We start from the raw sequence: 19,316 nt of genomic DNA on the forward strand, positions 1-19,316 counted from the left end.
GAAGAAACTTGCTTTCAAATTCGCCATCGCTCCCAAAGTCGAAACCTTGAGCTCATGATACCACTTGTAAGGAATTAGGAACCAAATAAGAACATGTGATTGTGGTATCGTCAATCACAAACAACCCACGAACGACAAACGAATAATCTAAAAGCAAAACTATAAATAAAAGCATAAAACGACACGAGATTTAACGTGGTTATATTCCAACTCCGAAACACGGAGAAGGGTTTAGTCCACGGACGCAAACCAGAGATTTTTCACTATTAATTTCGTGCACACATGTTAGGGTTACAATAAGGTGTTTATATAGGCATATCTAAACAAGGAAACAACTTAAAGAGCAAGAAAACGCGTTTTTTCTCGTCAGGCTCCCGGATAGGCTTAAGCTGTGCCGCGGTTAAAGGAGACGCGCCTTGGCTTAAGGCATGATTTCGACCCCGACAGCTTTCCAAGTGTTAAGCCACACCGCGGCTTGAGGAGCCGCGTCGTGGCTTATAGCTGCTGCGAAATTCTTCTTTGTTTTTGATATCCTTCACACATCCAACAAGGAGAACTTTTTATTAGGCCTATTCCAATAGGACATATGACACAAACATCGTACATAACCTTTATAATTTACGAGTTACAGAAGGTGACTTATAAACTTTATTTCTGCACTCTGCAAATTATCTAAAATATCAATCCTACGCCTAATGTATGTATAGAGCTTTTTAACAATTGATACCTTAGTGTATTACCCGCATACTAATAACAGCCCTTTTTCCCGACCTCTCATCGGCCCACGCCAGCTTTTTCCCACTGTTTTTTACTACTCACTATTTTCACACACCACACACCACACTTTTTTGCCATTTAAAAAAAAAAAAAAAAAACCTGCCTCGACATCTGTTCAACCCTTCTCCCTTACCTTCAACCTCACCTCCTTTCTCCATTAACCAACAAAAACACGCAAGCCTCATATTTCAGATCTGATCTTTACTCACTTCTTTCTCTCTCTCGATCTATTCTTCTCCTTCCTTTTCATTTAGGGTTTGTTTGTTTTACTCATCGAAATCACGACTTGGTAACAATACAGATGATGATTTCAGGTCAGCTAAACCCTAATTTTATTAGTAAATCTTCAATTGCATCAATTTTTTCGTTTACTGATTATTTCATGTTGCAACTTATGCTGCGATTCAATCGATGCATTTTCCAGGTTGCATTAATGTTCATCCTTTTTATTGGTTGCAAATTATCAGGTTGCATTTGCAGTAAACGAAATCCAATAAGTAGGATTCAATCGATTGCATCATGGTTTGCACTTTATGTTATTTCCTTCTTCTTTTTTTGCTTAAGTCTCTTAATTTGGTGATTATTGTTTTTTTTCTTGCAGTTGCGTACCTCCGTTTCAGTTTCCTTTGCTGAATATCTGAATCCTCCATCCTTTTCGAAAGGTATTTGTGATGTTCTCTTTGCTTTTATGTTATTGTTGTGGCTTTAGTAATTTGTTTGGTTTTTTCATCCTTTTTTATATGTTCTATGTATATGTATATTTATGTTGTTGTATGCTGAAAAGAAAGATTCTTCATGTTTGCTTAAGTATTGTACTTATTTTTTCATCCGTTTGATGATCTCTGTTGTCTAAGGTGATGATTGAATATAAAATTTTAGGGCTTCGCTTTATTTATTTGTCAAATGGAACGATAAGGTTAGGGTTTCATTTATTCAGTTTCTTTCGATTTGTTGTTGTATATTATGCTTTGAATGTTTGTTCTAATTCAAAAATTAACCTTCTTGCGATGGTTTTTTGTTTAAATAGATGTTATTTTCTCACTTTTTCGGTTTGTAGATTGTGTATTTCATTGAATTGTTTAGTTGTATTTTCCAGGTTGCATTGAATTGTAGATTGTGTATTTCATTGAATTGTTTAGTTGTAAACGGACTATGTGAAGATTACCTGTTATGAACTTTTAAAATTTCAATATACCATGTGTTAAGAAAAAATAAGGAAACATTATGGCTTAATAGCAGCTACTAACGGGTGAAAAATAAAAAGTTGGATGTAGGCCTTAGCTATAAAGAAAACGTCACATTTTATTGGAAATTTGATAAGTGAAAGTATTTATTTTTCTATCTTTGCAGAATGTGGTACCCTACTGCTGTAAACTTTGTGAACAACTTATACAGCGAAAATGAAAGTTCGATTGTGGCTGTTACAGAAGGCTGCCAGGTACTTGAAATTATTAGAGCCTAACAATGTGGGTTTGTTTGACAGTTTTCAGTGAATATCGAATTTGAATGTGAATTGTATGTGTTATAATTTGTCATTCATCTCTTTTATTTTATTTAAGTTCTCTGTAATTTCTGAAGTCTTTATATTTTCTTCAGCTATCAATATGGGACCTTAGAGTAAAAGAAAAAGGTGGTTGTGTGCATCGTATTTGTGGTTCAGTTGGTGATATTTTGTATGCAGTTTGCAACTCCTCAAATGGTAATATTGCAGTTGGTGGTGCGGATCGTACTATGACCGTCTATGACCCTCGCAGGTTGTATATATATCGATTTATAAGATATCATTAAATAAATTGAGCAATGGAACCATGGGATTATAAATTATAAAATATCTTTACTCTAAGAAGGTTTTTGCGTGAACTTATGTATTTCTGATGGACTCGACGTTGATCTCATTATTAACTCTATAATGTAGATGGGCAGCCGTAGCAAGATGGGTCAACTGCTCGAAATATGAGGTTCTTTATTCACACTCTTATCTTTTTTGTTGTAACTGAAAGGACCTCTTTCACAATTCTTATATTTCTAAATATCAGTGTTTATTGCTTATTGCTGCTACTTTTTCTTTATGCACAAATTTACCCTAACCCCATGCGACGTGCTTATGATGTTGATTATCTTGAACAAACAGGGATACATGAGCGTTATACTAAAAAATATAACATCAGCAGCAGTAATCTCTGGCAGACATCAGGAGCAGAAACACATGGTTGTTAATTTCCCTGTTTCATATAAAAATATATATGAGGATTATATATAAGATGTTCCTTTTCTAAAGGGCATTGAGCATGGCCCCCATGTATACGAATCTACTTTAAGATTTTCATACGGAGTAGCAAAATGGGCGGGTTAGGTTAAAACGTACTTTGCGATTTGAAACGGGTTTGGTTCTTACATAGCTGCATTGTTATTCTTTTTATTAAATTATTGTTCCAAGTGGACTTTGTGATATGAAACCATATTGAATTTTCTTTGATGTTTTTAACTGATAATAATGTGTAACAAATGAAGCAGGTACGATTTACTGTTATTTTCGATTGGTAGGTGTTGTTTATTCGATGGAATAAATAAAACAACCTCTATTGATTTTTGTTCCGTAATACCGATGGAACCAAATTTGTACTGTACACGTGCTATTCCTACCTTCCCCCTCGATCCATTTAACTCTGTAAGTTTTATTATTTTTTTATTCATTTGGTTTTCTATAGTTGATACTAATGATTTTTCAGGTTCATGAGCTTTTGTTGAAGGGAGTAAAAAAATATGAACAAAGGTTCATATGAACAAAAGGAGGTTACTTGATTACATAAGCAATGTGCTATAAGCAATGTGACTGCCTGTTTTTGGCGATTCCTTTATTTATTTGAGGCAAATTATCAAAAAAAAAAAAAAAAAAAAGTTCTGTTATTGATTTCGTGTGTGGACTTCTGTTTTGTATGATATAAAGAACTAGGCTATGATGTTAAAAATATTGGACTTTGGCCGTGCGACCTGAATGAATGTTTTCGTATCTTGGTAGGGCAATCTCGGGATTGCAGCCATGGCGGTTCATTTTCGGTCGCATGGTATATGCATATATCTGAGCAACTAAGAGAGCCACAAAGATTAGTGATGTGTTGCGAGGTGTATACGAAATAGTTATTTTTTTAGTGCGAAATACTATTAAATACGATATAATTTTACACAAGTTATTTATTTATTTATAGAGTGGATATACCTAAACCTTGCTACAACACTTATAGGCAGTGTACCTAATCGTAGAGTAGTGTAGTTTTTAGTAAGTCCGGTTCGTTCCACAGGGAGCTAGTGATAACGTACTATATTTTTAACAACTATATTTATATAAATATATATAATTATATATAGGTAGTAATATTATAAAAGGGGGTTTTACCGTTTAATGACCGGTTTGTCGATTTTATATTTTAAGCGTAAAGATAAATGACGATAATATAAATGACAGAATTTAAATTGCGATAAAGTAAATTGCAGTAATTAAAATGACAGTAAATAAAGGTACGATGAAATATGAAATAAAAGTATTATGCTTATTTAAACTTCCGTAATCATGATGTTCGACGTGTTTTAATTTATTACTCGAGTTAATTGTCCTTTGTCCTGGATTATTTAATACCTATTTGGTTTTTGTCCATAATAGTCCATCGGTCATAATTATAAAATGCTCGTCAAATTAACCTTATTCCCGAAGTCTCACGGCTTTAGATGCCGGAAAGAATTGTTTAAGAAAATTTTCAACTAACACATCCCATGTATCAATTGCCTCTTCAGGTAACGATTCTAACCAATCTTTGGCTTCTCCCTTTAAAGTCCAGGGAAATAACATGAGATAGATCTGTTCATCATCAACTTCTCTGATTTTGAATAGAGTACAGATCCTATTAAAAGTTCGAAGATGTTCGTTTGGATCTTTTTTTGGCGTACCACTATATTGGCATTGATTAGTTACCATGTGTAAGATTTGCCCCTTGATTTCATAATCTGGCGCATTAATGTCTGGCTTAATAATGGCGTGACCTTGGCCCGTGCGTGTGGCTCTCATTCGGTCTTCCATACTTAGAGGTTCTGTTACTTCCATAATTGAATTTGTTGAATCTGAATCACTAGAGGATTCTGACTTAATGGTTTCTTCCTCGACAATCTCTGGATGAGTGATTAGTAGTTCAGGATCTCTAAATTGTCCCTGAATATCCTCCGGATTCTCAATTGTGAGGTCGGGTTCAAAAAATGGATTATCGGATATTTGAATTGGAGTACTTGGTCAACTTGATGATGATTCTAAAGAAAAATCAACGGCGACAATATTGGCTAGATGTCTTGATCGAGTTACAGGTGGTGAACGTATGAAAGGTGGTGAACGTTTTGCTCGGTGCATTCATTGAATATCCTATTAGTTATAAAAGATAAAAATTATATAAGTTATCAAATTAATAGACTTTTCTGATTTTGCCCACGTTTCGAATAGCCAATAGATGCAGCAGGTAGCCAGGACCCTTTAAATCGGAAGCCCACAACTCGCCACTAACAAATCCAACTATTACTACAAACCAGAAAATTTTGGATGTCTATCAATTTAACCACTTAAAATAATTTTTCGTCGAAGTTTTGAAGAAAAAAAAATATATGTTCTAAAAACTAGAGCGTCGAGAAATAAGAAAGAAAAAGAGTGCGTCGAAAAATGTCGAAAAATAAAAGGTCGAAAAATAATAAAAAGAAAGTAAAGCGTCGAAACGCAAAAGTCTAAAAACTAAATATTAAAAGTTGCGTCTAAAGGAAATAAAACTTAAAGGAATTCTATATCCAAAACGGCAATAACTTAAAAGGATACTAAAATTTTAACACGGCGTCGCAAAATTCTAAAGCACCTAAATCTTAGTCTAAAGAAAAAGCACTTAAGGGATTTTACGGCAAAGACTAAAAATCTAGAAATAAAATTACTACGGCAAAATACTAGTCTTAAAACTAATTACGAATGAAAAATATACAATTTACGAATTAAACGATTAAAAATATACAATTTATAAAAAGAGACAAAAATTGATAAAATTACTTATTTTTATAAAAATATTATTTTTATATTATTATTTTATAAAAGTATTAAATTATAATTAATAAAACTAATTAAAACTTATAATTAATTAAAACTAAACTTAAATTAATTATATTAAAATAAAACCCTAATTAGTATTAATTAATTAATAATAATAATTAATTACAAACCCTAATTCAGTCGGCAGAGTAATCAGAGCAGTCACATCACCTCATGCGTTCGCATGAGGTTTCTATGTTAATCTCATGCGTTCGCATGGATTCGTGTGACAACCCGGAAATTTCCAACCAACTTTAAACTTTATCTTTATATTATTCCAACACGATAAGCAAAGTTTGTTAAGTTAAATCTCAAGAATTTTAAATTGTGTTCATACATTCATTATAACCTCGATCAAATTCTGACGATTCACGAACCGTTATATATAAATAAATATGTATATATATATATTATAACTTGAGAATATTAATAAAGTATTAAACGTATAATACTTTACATGAACGTATTTGTTTCAATATGTTTATAAATGGAATTAGAAGATAATATCAAATGATTGATTTATCAGATACATTATGATATGATTACGGGTCTATGTTATGAGGTCCACTGTGATTTAAGAAATCTATTCTTTTTGACAACATTCAGAAAATGGTAAAGTAATTTATAAGTAAGAACGTGAAGTGTAAATAACTTAGATGTTGGATATCGACAAGTTAAGTAACTCGACATTTTTCATTAAGATGATTTCATACGTTTATTTAACCTTTGAACTTTATCCCATGCTTCACCAACAAACTGTAATTTAAAAACTTGAAACCTATTATGAATATATATGATTCTACTTTTCTAAAACATTTTATGGTATAACGATTTCCATTATTTTAACCTTTAAACAAAATGATTCTTAAAAATATATTTGGTTTTGGAAAACAAAATTATTATATTTATTTGATTTAGTTTCAAACGTACAAAAACGTTTTCAGTTTAAAAAGAACTATATTATTAAAACGTATATAACTTTTATAGCTATCTAGAACCACTTTTAACAACTCATTACTTAACCAGTATGATAAAGATAATGTAATGATCCAGAAAATTTCACATTAATATATATATATATATATATATATATATATATATATATATATATATAACGATTTAAATAAATAATGTAATTATATATTTTATATAAGTAACTCGATATATATATCATTGAAAATGGCAAGATTGTATTTGGACAAAAATATGGGACTTTCTATTTTTCACTTTTGATAAACATGCATATCTATATAAATTCGAAATTAGACGAGGACAAAATTTAATGTAGCTAAACATTTGATCATGCAAGCTGATGTGTGTGTATATAATTAGTCTCATTTAAATTTTGTTAAATATAAAATAAAGATTTCTAATGAGCAACAAAAGACTACAACATTTCGTATCAAGATTTCAAGTTAAAATGATGGAAATCACTAAACCTGCGTACTTTCACGAGAAAAATCATAATTAAATCATACTGACTCGAAAAAGGGTGATTTTGGTGTCCAGACGTCCGTAACTCAAAAATCTACAACTTTCATGAAGACACCATACACGGACCGCGTACCTATCTACGCAAAACGTGTAATGTTTGTCGACATAAAAAGTTTGTCGACATAAAAAGTGATGGCGGCTTTAATTATTATATTATTATTTAAATAAAATATGCATGATAGGATCGAAGTTTTTCATCTATAAATTGAGAATTCGTTCTTGCTTTTAAACTACACATGCATATATACTTTTACATATTTTGATGTTATATTTTTATAAGTGGTAATATATTGAAAAGAGGTTATGAACGAGTATTTTTAATTCGGGTTTCAAACCGTTTTAAACTAAAGAAATATTGGGTATTGTTCGGGGTATTGTTCTTGAATCCAAGACCAACCATACAGTCGTCTACCATCATTACGTCTACGCAATTTGCCTACAATATTGAGTCTCAATATTGAACTGTGAGTTTATAGTCTCCCTTTTTAAATACTTTAAATATTTTTGGGCTGAGAATACATGCAATTTATTTTAAACACGATAAGACACAAGTACATACTAAATTCTACACTGAGTTAAACCGAAAATCCCTTAGCTTTGGTAACTAGTAGCTGCCAGTACATAGGATATGGACTGGTGGGCGCGAATAATTGTATATGGATCCATAGGGCTTGACATCCCCGTCCGAGCTAGAGCACTAGCCTTTTAACGGACGTATGTTATTTGAGTTTAAGACACGTTGGTTTGCGTGTATTAAAACGAATGGGGTAATTATCACTATAGCGTTAAGTTTAGTTACCAGGGTGCTCTGTTACGTAGAATCTATTGATAAACTTTTGATGAAATCTTGTGGTCTATCTTTATATATGTTTATGACTCGAGCAATTAAACCTATAACTCACCAACATTCGTGTTGACTTTTTAGCATGTTTTATTCTCAGGTCCTTAGAATGCTTCCGCTGTGATGTGCTTGTTGCCTGCATGGAGTCTCTCATGCTTTGTACAAAGTTTATTGCATTCAAAATAAAACTGCGTTGTGTAATAAATAATTGGACTGTGATGTCAACCTGTAAATTAAAGACTTATGTATTTCGGGGTTTTGCTTATACCTAAGCACTCGCCCACATGTTTATAACTTTCTATGTTTAGAAAGTCACTTATTTTAATGAATGCAATATTTTATCAAAACGTATCATATAGAGGTCAAAACCTCACTGTGGAATCAATGATTAACGTGCCGCGTCAATAGCGATTTTGACGGGTCGTTACAGTTGGTATCCGAGCTTGAGGTCATAGGGAACCAGAAATTACATTATTGTGTTTAACTGGTAATTGTTAGGATGCATTAGTGAGTCTGGACTATGACCATATCTGTTTTTCCTTATTTTTGCTTATTATTTGGTCAAAAACATTATATGTGATATATTTATATACTAACGTAATTGTTGTTTCAATTATGTGATAGATGACTTCTTCTAATCCTATCATTTTGTACGACTCGGAATCGGACACTGAATCTATTCTATCCACAATTGAAAAGGGCGTTCCAATACCTATTAAAGAAGAAATTGTGTTAGCCGGGGAATCTCAACTCCCGGTAAACCCAGAGGAGGTTCCAGCTCCACCCAGATTTAGTTTTCCGGAGCCACAGTATCGTTGGCATGGACCCATGATCCCTGGAGTAAAAGAGGATCGTCCATTTCTAAACAAATATGGACATTGGTCCAGATATACCGCCGACGGGCGGGTTGTGCCGATTACGCCTGGCAGATTTCGGTTCATGACCACCGGTACATATTCTTGCAGTTCGTCATCATATTCTCCTACACATGACTCAGACAGTTCGTCATCAGACGAGATCAGTAAGGAGGAGGATTTCGCTAATGAAATAAAAGAGATCACTAAGGAGAAATTCCAACTTGCTATAGATAATAAAAACAACCACAATAATAAAATGTCCTTAATTATTAAAAAAGAACAGGACCATTCGATCCGTAACCACCCTTATTGTATTAAACCCACTGAGGCAACGGGTACCTCAAAACCCCAACTAAAAATAAAATACACTGCCAGAATGTCTGTCGGACCATGTGCACACAAACAATTGGCAGAGAGAACCAAATGGGAAGAAGTTTCTGATAGTTCTGAATGAACGACCTCGCAACCATAAATCTTCCATGCGCTATTTTATTGCTTATGTGTGCTACTCTATCTTGTTATGTAAAATAAGCATATATAAAATATCAGTATTGTATGGTATTGTATTATTTTGGTTTATTAATAATAAATGCATGGAATGATTATTTGTATTATTACTACTTCTTATTATTATTATTATTACATAATAATGTAGTAACTCGCTATAATTTTTTATAGTGGAATATTATTAGGATTTTAGTAGTTAATTCCTTGTACTAGCTATTATGTATGAACTTAACGGGTAGGTAATACCCTAGAAATAATTATAAAATGCTAATAAGAAGAAAACGCTTTTATAATAATTGGTTCATATTATTAATATGCTACGATTAACTATTGACAACTCATTTTACCTATAATATTCTATATGATTAAATTATATCTGTTGTGTTTATTGAAGAAACATGTCTCAAATGTCGGATGCTGAGTTTGAGCAACTAGTCGAGAAACGTGTGAATGAAAGAATTGCTGCAACCGAAGCAGCAAAAGCAACAGCCGAAGCAGCAGCCAAAGCAGCAGCCGTAAACACAAACTCACGAAACGGATGCTCATATAAAACTTTTCAAGGATGCAAACTACAGACGTTTAGTGGAACCGAGGGACCAGTCGGTCTAACCCGATGGTTTGAAAAGATGGAGTCCGTTTTCAAAATCAGTAATTGTGCGAACGGAGACAAGTCAAAGTATGCTTCGTGCACGTTGCAAGATGGTGCACTTACTTGGTGGAACAATTATGCTAAAGCAGAAGGAATAGATACGGCATATGATATCTCTTGGGAAGAACTGAAAAAGATGCTAATCGAGGAGTACTGTCCTCGAAACGAGATCAGAAAAATGGAATCTGAGTTACGTAATCTGAAGGTTATCGGCGCGAATCTCAATAACTATGAAAAGTGTTTCATGGAACTAGCCTTGTTGTGTCCCGAATTGGTGCCAAACGAGAATCGAAAGATAGAAATGTATATTGACGGTTTATCGATCAATATCAAAGGAAATGTTACATCGTCCAAACCAAATACGATGCAGGAAGCCATGACAATGGCACACCAACTCATGGACCAGATCACAGAGAGTTCGATTAAGGCACCAATTACCGAAGTCAAGACAACTGAAGGAAAGAGGAAATGGGAAGACTATAAGGGCAAAAGTACTCACCTGAAGAAACAAGAAACTTTTAAAGGTAAACAAGATGGGGCAACTGCAAGTCCAAACTATAAGGGACCCCATCCGTTCTGCAAAAGATGTTACACACATCATGCAGGTTATTGTCAAGTGGTCTGTGATAAGTGCAACAAGAAAGGACATGTGGCGAAAGATTGTTATGCCACCGTTTCTGAAGTAAAGACAAAACTGACCGATGTCAAGAAATGTTTTGGATGCGGGAAGTCTGGTCACTTTATAAATCAATGCCCTGATAAGGAGAAGAACAAAGAACCCGCACGTGGAAGGGCATTTAATGTTAGTGCCAGTAAAGCACGTGAGGATCCTAATCTTGTCACGGGTACGTTTTACCGTTAATAATCAACTAGCTTCTATTATGTTTGATACGGGTGCTGATAGAAGTTATATGTGTAAAGACTTTAGTTTTAAACTAAAATGTGCATCATTACCTCTAGACGATAAATATACTATTGAATTAGCTAATGGTAAACTGATAAAAGCCGATAAAATTTGCCATGGTTGCGAAATGAATCTCGCTGGTGAAACCTTCAAAATCGATTTGATACCCGTAGAATTAGGAAGTTTTGACGTAATCGTTGGCATGGACTGGATGTCCAAAACAAGAGCGGAAGTTGTTTGCGCTGAGAAAGCAATTCGCATCCCTCGTAAGGATGAAACGTCATTAATGATTTATGGGGAGAAGAGCAACTCAAAGCTGAACTTTATCAGCTGTATGAAGGCCCAGAAACTTATAAGAAAAGGTTGTTATGCTATTTTGGCACATGTAAAGAAGATCGATACTGAAGAAAGAAGCATTAATGACATGCCGGTTGTAAGAGAATATCCCGGAGTATTTCCAGAAGAATTACCGGGGCTACCTCCACACAGATGTGTAGAATTCCAGATTGATCTCATACCAGGAGCTGCACCTGTAGCCCGATCTCCATATAGACTTGCACCTTCAGAAATGCAAGAATTACAAGACCAGTTGTAAGAATTATCGGACCGTGGATTTATTCGTCCTAGTTTTTCACCTTGGGGTGCTCCTATTCTGTTCGTCAAGAAGAAGGATGGATCTATGAGAATGTGCATAGATTACCGAGAATTAAACAAATTAACGATCAAGAATCGGTACCCATTACCGAGGATTGATGATTTGTTTGATCAATTGCAAGGATCAAGTGTTTATTCCAAGATTGATCTACGCTCCGGATATCATCAGCTGAGAATGAAGGAAGAAGATGTTCCTAAAACCGCGTTCAGAACCCGTTACGGTCACTATGAATTTCTAGTCATGCCTTTTGGATTGACTAATGCTCCAGCAGTATTCATGGATCTAATGAATCGCATCTGTAGACCGTATTTAGACAAATTTGTCATTGTTTTTATCGACGACATATTGATTTACTCGAAGAACAAGGAAGAACATGAGCAACACTTAAGACTGGTACTAGAGATACTCAAGAAAGAAGAATTGTACGCAAAATTTTCGAAGTGTGATTTCTGGTTACAAGAAGTACAATTTTTGGGACATGTTGTCAGTAAACATGGAATTAAAGTTGACCCTGCCAAGATCGAAGCCATTAGTAAATGGGAAACACCGAAGACTCCAACACAAATCCGCCAATTCTTAGGTCTTGCTGGTTACTACCGAAGATTCATTCAAGATTTCTCTAGAATCACCAAACCCTTAACTTCATTGACTCAAAAGGGAAAGAAGTATGATTGGTCCACGGAACAGGAATCCTCATTCCAGTTGTTAAAGAAGAAGTTAACGTCTGCACCCATTTTGTCATTACCAGAAGGAAATGATGATTTCGTGATCTATTGTGACGCTTCGCGCCAAGGTTTAGGATGTGTATTAATGCAACACACAAAAGTTATCGCATATGCCTCACGACAACTAAAAATTCATGAAAAGAACTATACAACACACGATTTGGAACTTGGAGCTGTAGTTTTTGCACTCAAAATATGGAGACACTATCTATATGGCACCAAGTGTACAGTGTACACTGACCATAAGAGTCTTCAGCATATTTTTGATCAAAAACAACTCAATATGAGACAACGTCGCTGGGTAGAGTTGTTAAACGATTACGATTGTGAAATCCGTTACCACCCCGGAAAGGCTAATGTTGTAGCTGATGCCCTAAGTCGAAAAGAAAGAGTAAAACCTCTTAGGGTCCGAGCTTTGAATATTACAATTCGTACCGATCTCACAAAGCAAATTCAAGCAGCACAGTTAGAAGCTTTAAAAGAAGAAAATGAAAAAGGCGAAATGAGCAGAGGGTTAGAAAAACAGCTTGAGGTAAAAGCCGATGGAACCCTGTATTTTACTGATAGGATATGGGTACCAAAATATGGTAATCTAAGGCAACTAGTACTAGATGAAGCACACAAAAAGAGGTACTCAATTCACCCAGGAAACGGGAAAATGTACCACGATCTCAAGAAGTTTTATTGGTGGCCTAATATGAAGACAGAAATTGCTACTTATGTAAGCAAATGTTTGACGTGTGCAAAGGTTAAAGCTGAGCACCAAAAGCCGTCAGGATTACTGCAACAACCAGAAATTCCGCAGTGGAAATGGGAAAGAATAACTATGGATTTCATTACGAAATTGCCAAGGACTGCAAGTAGTCATGATACTATTTGGGTGATAGTTGATCGTCTAACTAAATCAGCTCACTTTCTACCAATAAAGGAGACAGACAGTATGGAGAAATTAGCACGCCTATATTTGAAGGAAGTAGTTTCCAGGCATGGTGTACCCATCTCTATCATATCTGATCGCGACACCCGATTCACATCACGTTTCTGGCAGTCATTAGAAAAAGCATTGGGAACTCGATTAGATATGAGCACCGCTTATCACCCACAGACAGATGGTCAAAGTGAAAGAACAATACAAACATTGGAAGACATGTTACGGGCATGCATGATTGACTTTGGAACCAGTTGGGATCGACACTTACCGTTGGCAGAATTTTCATACAATAACAGCTATCATACGAGCATCAACGCAGCGCCATTTGAAGCACTTTACGGTAGAAAGTGCAGATCTCCTATATGTTGGAGTGAAGTAGGAGAAAGACAACTTACTGGACCAGAAATTATTCACGAAACCACCGAAAAGATCATTCAAATACAACAGCGATTGAAAACGGCCATGAGTCGCCAAAAGAGTTATGCTGATGTAAGAAGAAAACCGCTAGAATTTCAAGTGGGCGACAAAGTCATGTTGAAAGTGTCACCCTGGAAAGGCGTTGTACGATTCGGTAAACGAGGAAAGCTAAGTCCTAGGTACGTAGGACCCTTTGAAATCACCGAAAGAATTGGAACAGTTGCTTATCGATTAAAGCTACTGCAAGAACTTAGTAGTGTTCACGACACATTTCACGTGTCAAATTTGAAGAAATGTTTAGCTGAAGAGGATGTCGTAATTCCTCTTGACGAAATACGAATCAATGATAAACTCCATTTTATCGAAGAACCTGTTGAAATCATGGACCGTGAGGTCAAACAATTAAAACAAAGCAAAATACCGATAGTTAGAGTTCGTTGGAACGCTAGACGAGGACCCGAGTTTACTTGGGAACGTGAAGATCAAATGAAGCAAAAGTATCCACATTTGTTCACTGATATCACTCATAAAACAGGTACTACTCAAAATTTTGGGACGAAATTTTCTTTAACGGGGAGGTACTGTAATGATCCAGAAAATTCCACATTAATACATATATATATATATATATATATATATATATATATATATATATATATATATATATATATATATATATATATATATATATATATATATATATATATATATATATATATAACGATTTAAATAAATAATGTAATTATATATTTTATACAAGTAACTCGATATATATATCATTGAAAATGGCAAGATTGTATTTGGACAAAAATATGGGACTTTCTATTTTTCACTTTTGATAAACATGCATATCTATATAAATTCGAAATTAGACGAGGACAAAATTTAATGTAGCTAGACATTTGATCATGCAAGCTGATGTGTGTGTATATAATTAGTCTCATTTAAATTTTGTTAAATATAAAATAAAGATTTCTAATGAGCAACAAAAGACTACAACATTTCGTATCAAGATTTCAAGTTAAAATGATGGAAATCACTAAACCTGCGTACTTTCACGAGAAAAATCATAATTAAATCATACTGACTCGAAAAAGGGTGATTCTGGTGTCCAGACGTCCGTAACTCAAAAATCTACAACTTTCATGAAGACACCATACGCGGACCGCTTACCTATCTACGCGAAACGCGTAATGTTTGTCGACATAAAAAGTTTGTCGACATAAAAAGTGATGGCGGCTTTAATTATTATATTATTATTTAAATAAAATATGCATGATAGGATCGAAGTTTTTCATCTATAAATTGAGAATTCGTTCTTGCTTTTAAACTACACATGCATATATACTTTTACATATTTTGATGTTATATTTTTATAAGTGGTAATATATTGAAAAGAGGTTATGAACGAGTATTTTTAATTCGGGTTTCAAACCGTTTTAAACTAAAGAAATATTGGGTATTGTTCTTGAATCCAAGACCAACCATACAGTCGTCTACCATCATTACGTCTACGCAATTTGCCTACAATATTGAGTCTTAATATTGAACTGTGAGTTTATAGTCTCACTTTTTAAATACTTTAAATATTTTTGGGCTGAGAATACATGCAATTTATTTTAAACACGATAAGACACAAGTACATACTAAATTCTACACTGAGTTAAACCGAAAATCCCTTAGCTTTGGTAACTAGTAGCTGCCAGTACATAGGATATGGACTGGTGGGCGCGAATAATTGTATATGGATCCATAGAGCTTGACATCCCCGTCCGAGCTAGAGCACTAGCCTTTTAACGGACGTATGTTATTTGAGTTTAAGACACGTTAGTTTGCGTGTATTAAAACGAATGGGGTAATTATCACTATAGCGTTAAGTTTAGTTACCAGGGTGCTCTGTTACGTAGAATCTATTGATAAACTTTTGATGAAATCTTGTGGTCTATCTTTATATATGTTTATGACTCGAGCAATTAAACCTATAACTCACCAACATTCGTGTTGACTTTTTAGCATGTTTTATTCTCAGGTCCTTAGAATGCTTCCGCTGTGATGTGCTTGTTGCCTGCATGGAGTCTCTCATGCTTTGTACAAAGTTTATTGCATTCAAAATAAAACTGCGTTGTGTAATAAATAATTGGACTGTGATGTCAACCTGTAAATTAAAGACTTATGTATTTCGGGGTTTTGCTTATACCTAAGCACTCGCCCACACGTTTATAACTTTCTATGTTTAGAAAGTCACTTATTTTAATGAATGCAATATTTTATCAAAACGTATCATATAGAGGTCAAAACCTCACTGTGGAATCAATGATTAACGTGCCGCGTCAATAGCGATTTTGACGGGTCGTTACAGATAACGATATTTATATTTTATTTTATTAAATATATATAACGATTTAAATTAATATTATATATATTTATACGCGTATTATACGTACATAGTTTTATACTTTTACTATACTTAAACTTTACCTTTACTTTATTTTTACTTTACTTTAATTTTAATAATTCACTTTAATAATTCATACTTTAATAATTCACTTTAATAATTCATACTTTAATAATTCACTTTAATAATTCATACTTTAATAATTCACTTTAATAATTCAAAAAATCTATTATAAATAGAATTCAATATGTTTCATTATTTCATAGAAACTTGAAAATATTTTTCTGCAAACTCTCTCAATCGATTTACATATATATATTTACTCCGTATTATTTCAAGATATTATTAGTATACATAAAATATTACGTCAGAGTGTTGTCCGAGTGATTTCGAAATCGTTTTTCGAGTGGGATTGGATTAAGGAAATTATGGGTTGTAGCTATGGAGGTGATTGGGTATGGTTCATGGGTATGCTCGTGAGGTCAATATAGTGTTTATCATCTTCGTTGCGTCTACGTACCTTTCCTGCAATATTGAATCTTAATATTGATACGTGAGTACTCATAATTTAACTTTTACATACTAATAGTGTATCCCTGACTAGTGCTCGAGTATATAGGATTATGCATGTTTGTACTTTTGATATTGCCTTTAGTTAGGTTATGTTGAATCCTGAATTAGTTATATATGCGACTGAGATAAGGTATAAGATATGCATGTCGTTGGAAAGCTAGCGAAAAATTAAGAACTTTTCATTTAGATATTAAATGATTTCGATGAACGGATTTGAAGTTATAGTCCATCAAATTTTTGTATTATTATTAAAAATGATTATTATTATCGTCGTTATTATCGTCGTTCTAGTTTTATCTTATTATTATTATTATTATTATTATTATTATTATTATTATTATTATTATTATTATTATTATTATTATTATTATTATTATTATTATTATTATTATCTTTATCAATAAAAGGATTTATCATTAAAAATTGTTATTTTTTTATTATTACTATCGTTATTATCGTTAAAGTTATAATTAGTATTATTATTATTATCCAATTATTATTATTATTATTATTATTATTATTATTATTATTATTATTATTATTATTATTATTATTGGTATTATTATTATTATTATCATTATTAATATATATATCATTATTTAAAAATGGTTATTGTTATTGTTATTATTATTATTACTATATTATCATTAAGATAATTATTAGTATTATCGTTAATAATGTTATAGTAACTATCATTATTAATATTAGTGTAATTAAAACAAATATTTGTAACACCTAATTATTTTGATTACTATTATTATCATTATTACGAACACGATATAAAAGACGATTAAAAGCTATTAAACGAAACGATTAGGAAATAATGGGTAAGAGTATCATGATGAAATTAAAATATTATAAGATATTGATTTAGATAAAATTATCGTTCTTATTATTTTTATCATTACTATTATTATTAAAATTATCGTTAGTATTAAAACTGTCATTTTAATAAAAATTATCATTTTAATAGAAATGTCATTGTTACTATAAAATATCATTATTATTATTATTTTAAATAGAATTATTATTTTAAAGATAATATTAAAAATTATCGTAAATATTAAAGTTATCATAATTAGAATTATCGTTTTATCATAATGTCATCTTAGTAATTATAAATATTGATATTTTTATAATAATAATTATTATTACAAAATAATACAACTTTTACTTACTATCATTATAGATATTATTTTATCAAATAAATATTTGATACAAATATATTTTACTACGTGTAATAACTTACTTTAATAATACCTATCATATTATCTTTATAATATTAAATGAACCTTATAAATTTTATTACTTAATATATATAAAAGTATATTTTATTATATAAATATAATATAAAATTTTATTTATTAATAAATAAATTATATTATTTACTCTAATAAATCTTTTAAAAATATTTAAAAATATAAAACGACGATATTTAAACTATATATTAATCATGTATAGATTTTTGGAAATTATTTTGAGTCAAATTTACTTTTGTTGACTTTTGCATATTAGTCTCGAGCATTAGGATTGTGGTACAATATGACTTGACCTAATTTGTTAGACAAATATTGACCAACACATAAATATATATAATTAATTTAGGTTCGTGAATCTGAGGCCAACCTTGCACTTGTTCAATGACGTTATATGTATTTTTACTGCGAAATACAGTATGGTGAGTTTCATTTACCTTTTTACCCTTTATATTTTTGGGACTGAGAATACATGCGCTTTTATAAATGTTTGACGAAATAGACACAAGTAATTGAAACTACATTCTATGGTTGAATTATCGAAATCGAATATGCCCCTTTTTATTAAAGTCTGGTAATCTAAGAATTAGGGAACAGACACCCTAATTGACGCGAATCCTAAAGATAGATCTATTGGGCCTAACAAATCCCATCCAAAGTACCGGATGCTTTAGTACTTCGAAATTATATCATGTCCGAAGGAGAATCCCGGAATGATAGGGGATATTCTTATATGTATCTAGTTAATGTCTGTTACCAGGTGTTCACCATATGAATGATTATTTTTTATCTCTATGCATGGGACGTATATTTATGAGAACTGGAAATGAAATTCTTGTGGTCTATTAAAATGATGGAAATAAATGATTATGATAAACTAATGAACTCACCAACCTTTTGGTTGACACTTTAAAGCATGTTTATTCTCAGGTGTTAAAGAAATCTTCCGCTGTGCATTTGCTCATTTTAAAGATATTACTTGGAGTCTTTCATAGCATATTTCGAAGAACGTTGCATTCGAGTCATTGAGTTCATCAAAGATTATTATTAAATCAATTTATAGTTGAATAGTGGATATTACGAAATGGTATGCATGCGTGTCAATTTTTGATGTAAAGAAAGATTGTCTTTTAAAAACGAATGCAATGTTTGTAAAATGTATCATATAGAGGTCAAATACCTCGCAATGTAATCAACTATTGTGAATCGTTTATAATGTATATGAACG

The 19,316-nt window shown here is 32.4% G+C and overlaps 1 protein-coding gene across 2 annotated transcripts; it reads left to right on the top strand.

The window, feature by feature from the left end:
* The first annotated feature begins 1,010 nt into the window (after positions 1-1,010).
* LOC139877530 (uncharacterized) lies at positions 1,011-3,880 on the top strand. 2 transcript variants are annotated; one of them, XM_071864967.1, is made up of 7 exons: positions 1,011-1,091; positions 1,245-1,299; positions 1,379-1,439; positions 2,128-2,215; positions 2,374-2,531; positions 2,693-2,735; positions 2,909-3,880. In XM_071864967.1, exons 4-7 carry the CDS (start codon positions 2,129-2,131, stop codon positions 3,035-3,037), a joined length of 417 nt encoding a protein of 138 aa, XP_071721068.1. In that variant the 5' UTR covers positions 1,011-1,091; positions 1,245-1,299; positions 1,379-1,439; position 2,128; the 3' UTR covers positions 3,038-3,880. The 2 variants fall into 2 exon arrangements, with proteins under 2 accessions (XP_071721068.1, XP_071721069.1); XM_071864968.1 differs by having other exon boundaries at positions 1,037-1,091; positions 1,245-1,274.
* The last annotated feature ends 15,436 nt before the right edge of the window (positions 3,881-19,316 follow it).

This window comes from Rutidosis leptorrhynchoides, chromosome 11 (genome assembly GCF_046630445.1).
Source record: "Rutidosis leptorrhynchoides isolate AG116_Rl617_1_P2 chromosome 11, CSIRO_AGI_Rlap_v1, whole genome shotgun sequence".
In the NCBI taxonomy this organism is placed as follows: Eukaryota; Viridiplantae; Streptophyta; class Magnoliopsida; order Asterales; family Asteraceae; genus Rutidosis; species Rutidosis leptorrhynchoides.

Excerpts from the sequence above, each read along its gene's own strand:
- LOC139877530 (XM_071864967.1), top strand. The coding sequence starts at position 2,129 with ATGTGGTACCCTACTGCTGTAAACTTTGTGAACAACTTATACAGCGAA. Across the intron at positions 2,532-2,692 it reads ACCGTCTATGACCCTCGCAG|ATGGGCAGCCGTAGCAAGAT; the intron begins GTTGTATATATA and ends TCTATAATGTAG. Across the intron at positions 2,736-2,908 it reads TCAACTGCTCGAAATATGAG|GGATACATGAGCGTTATACT; the intron begins GTTCTTTATTCA and ends TTGAACAAACAG.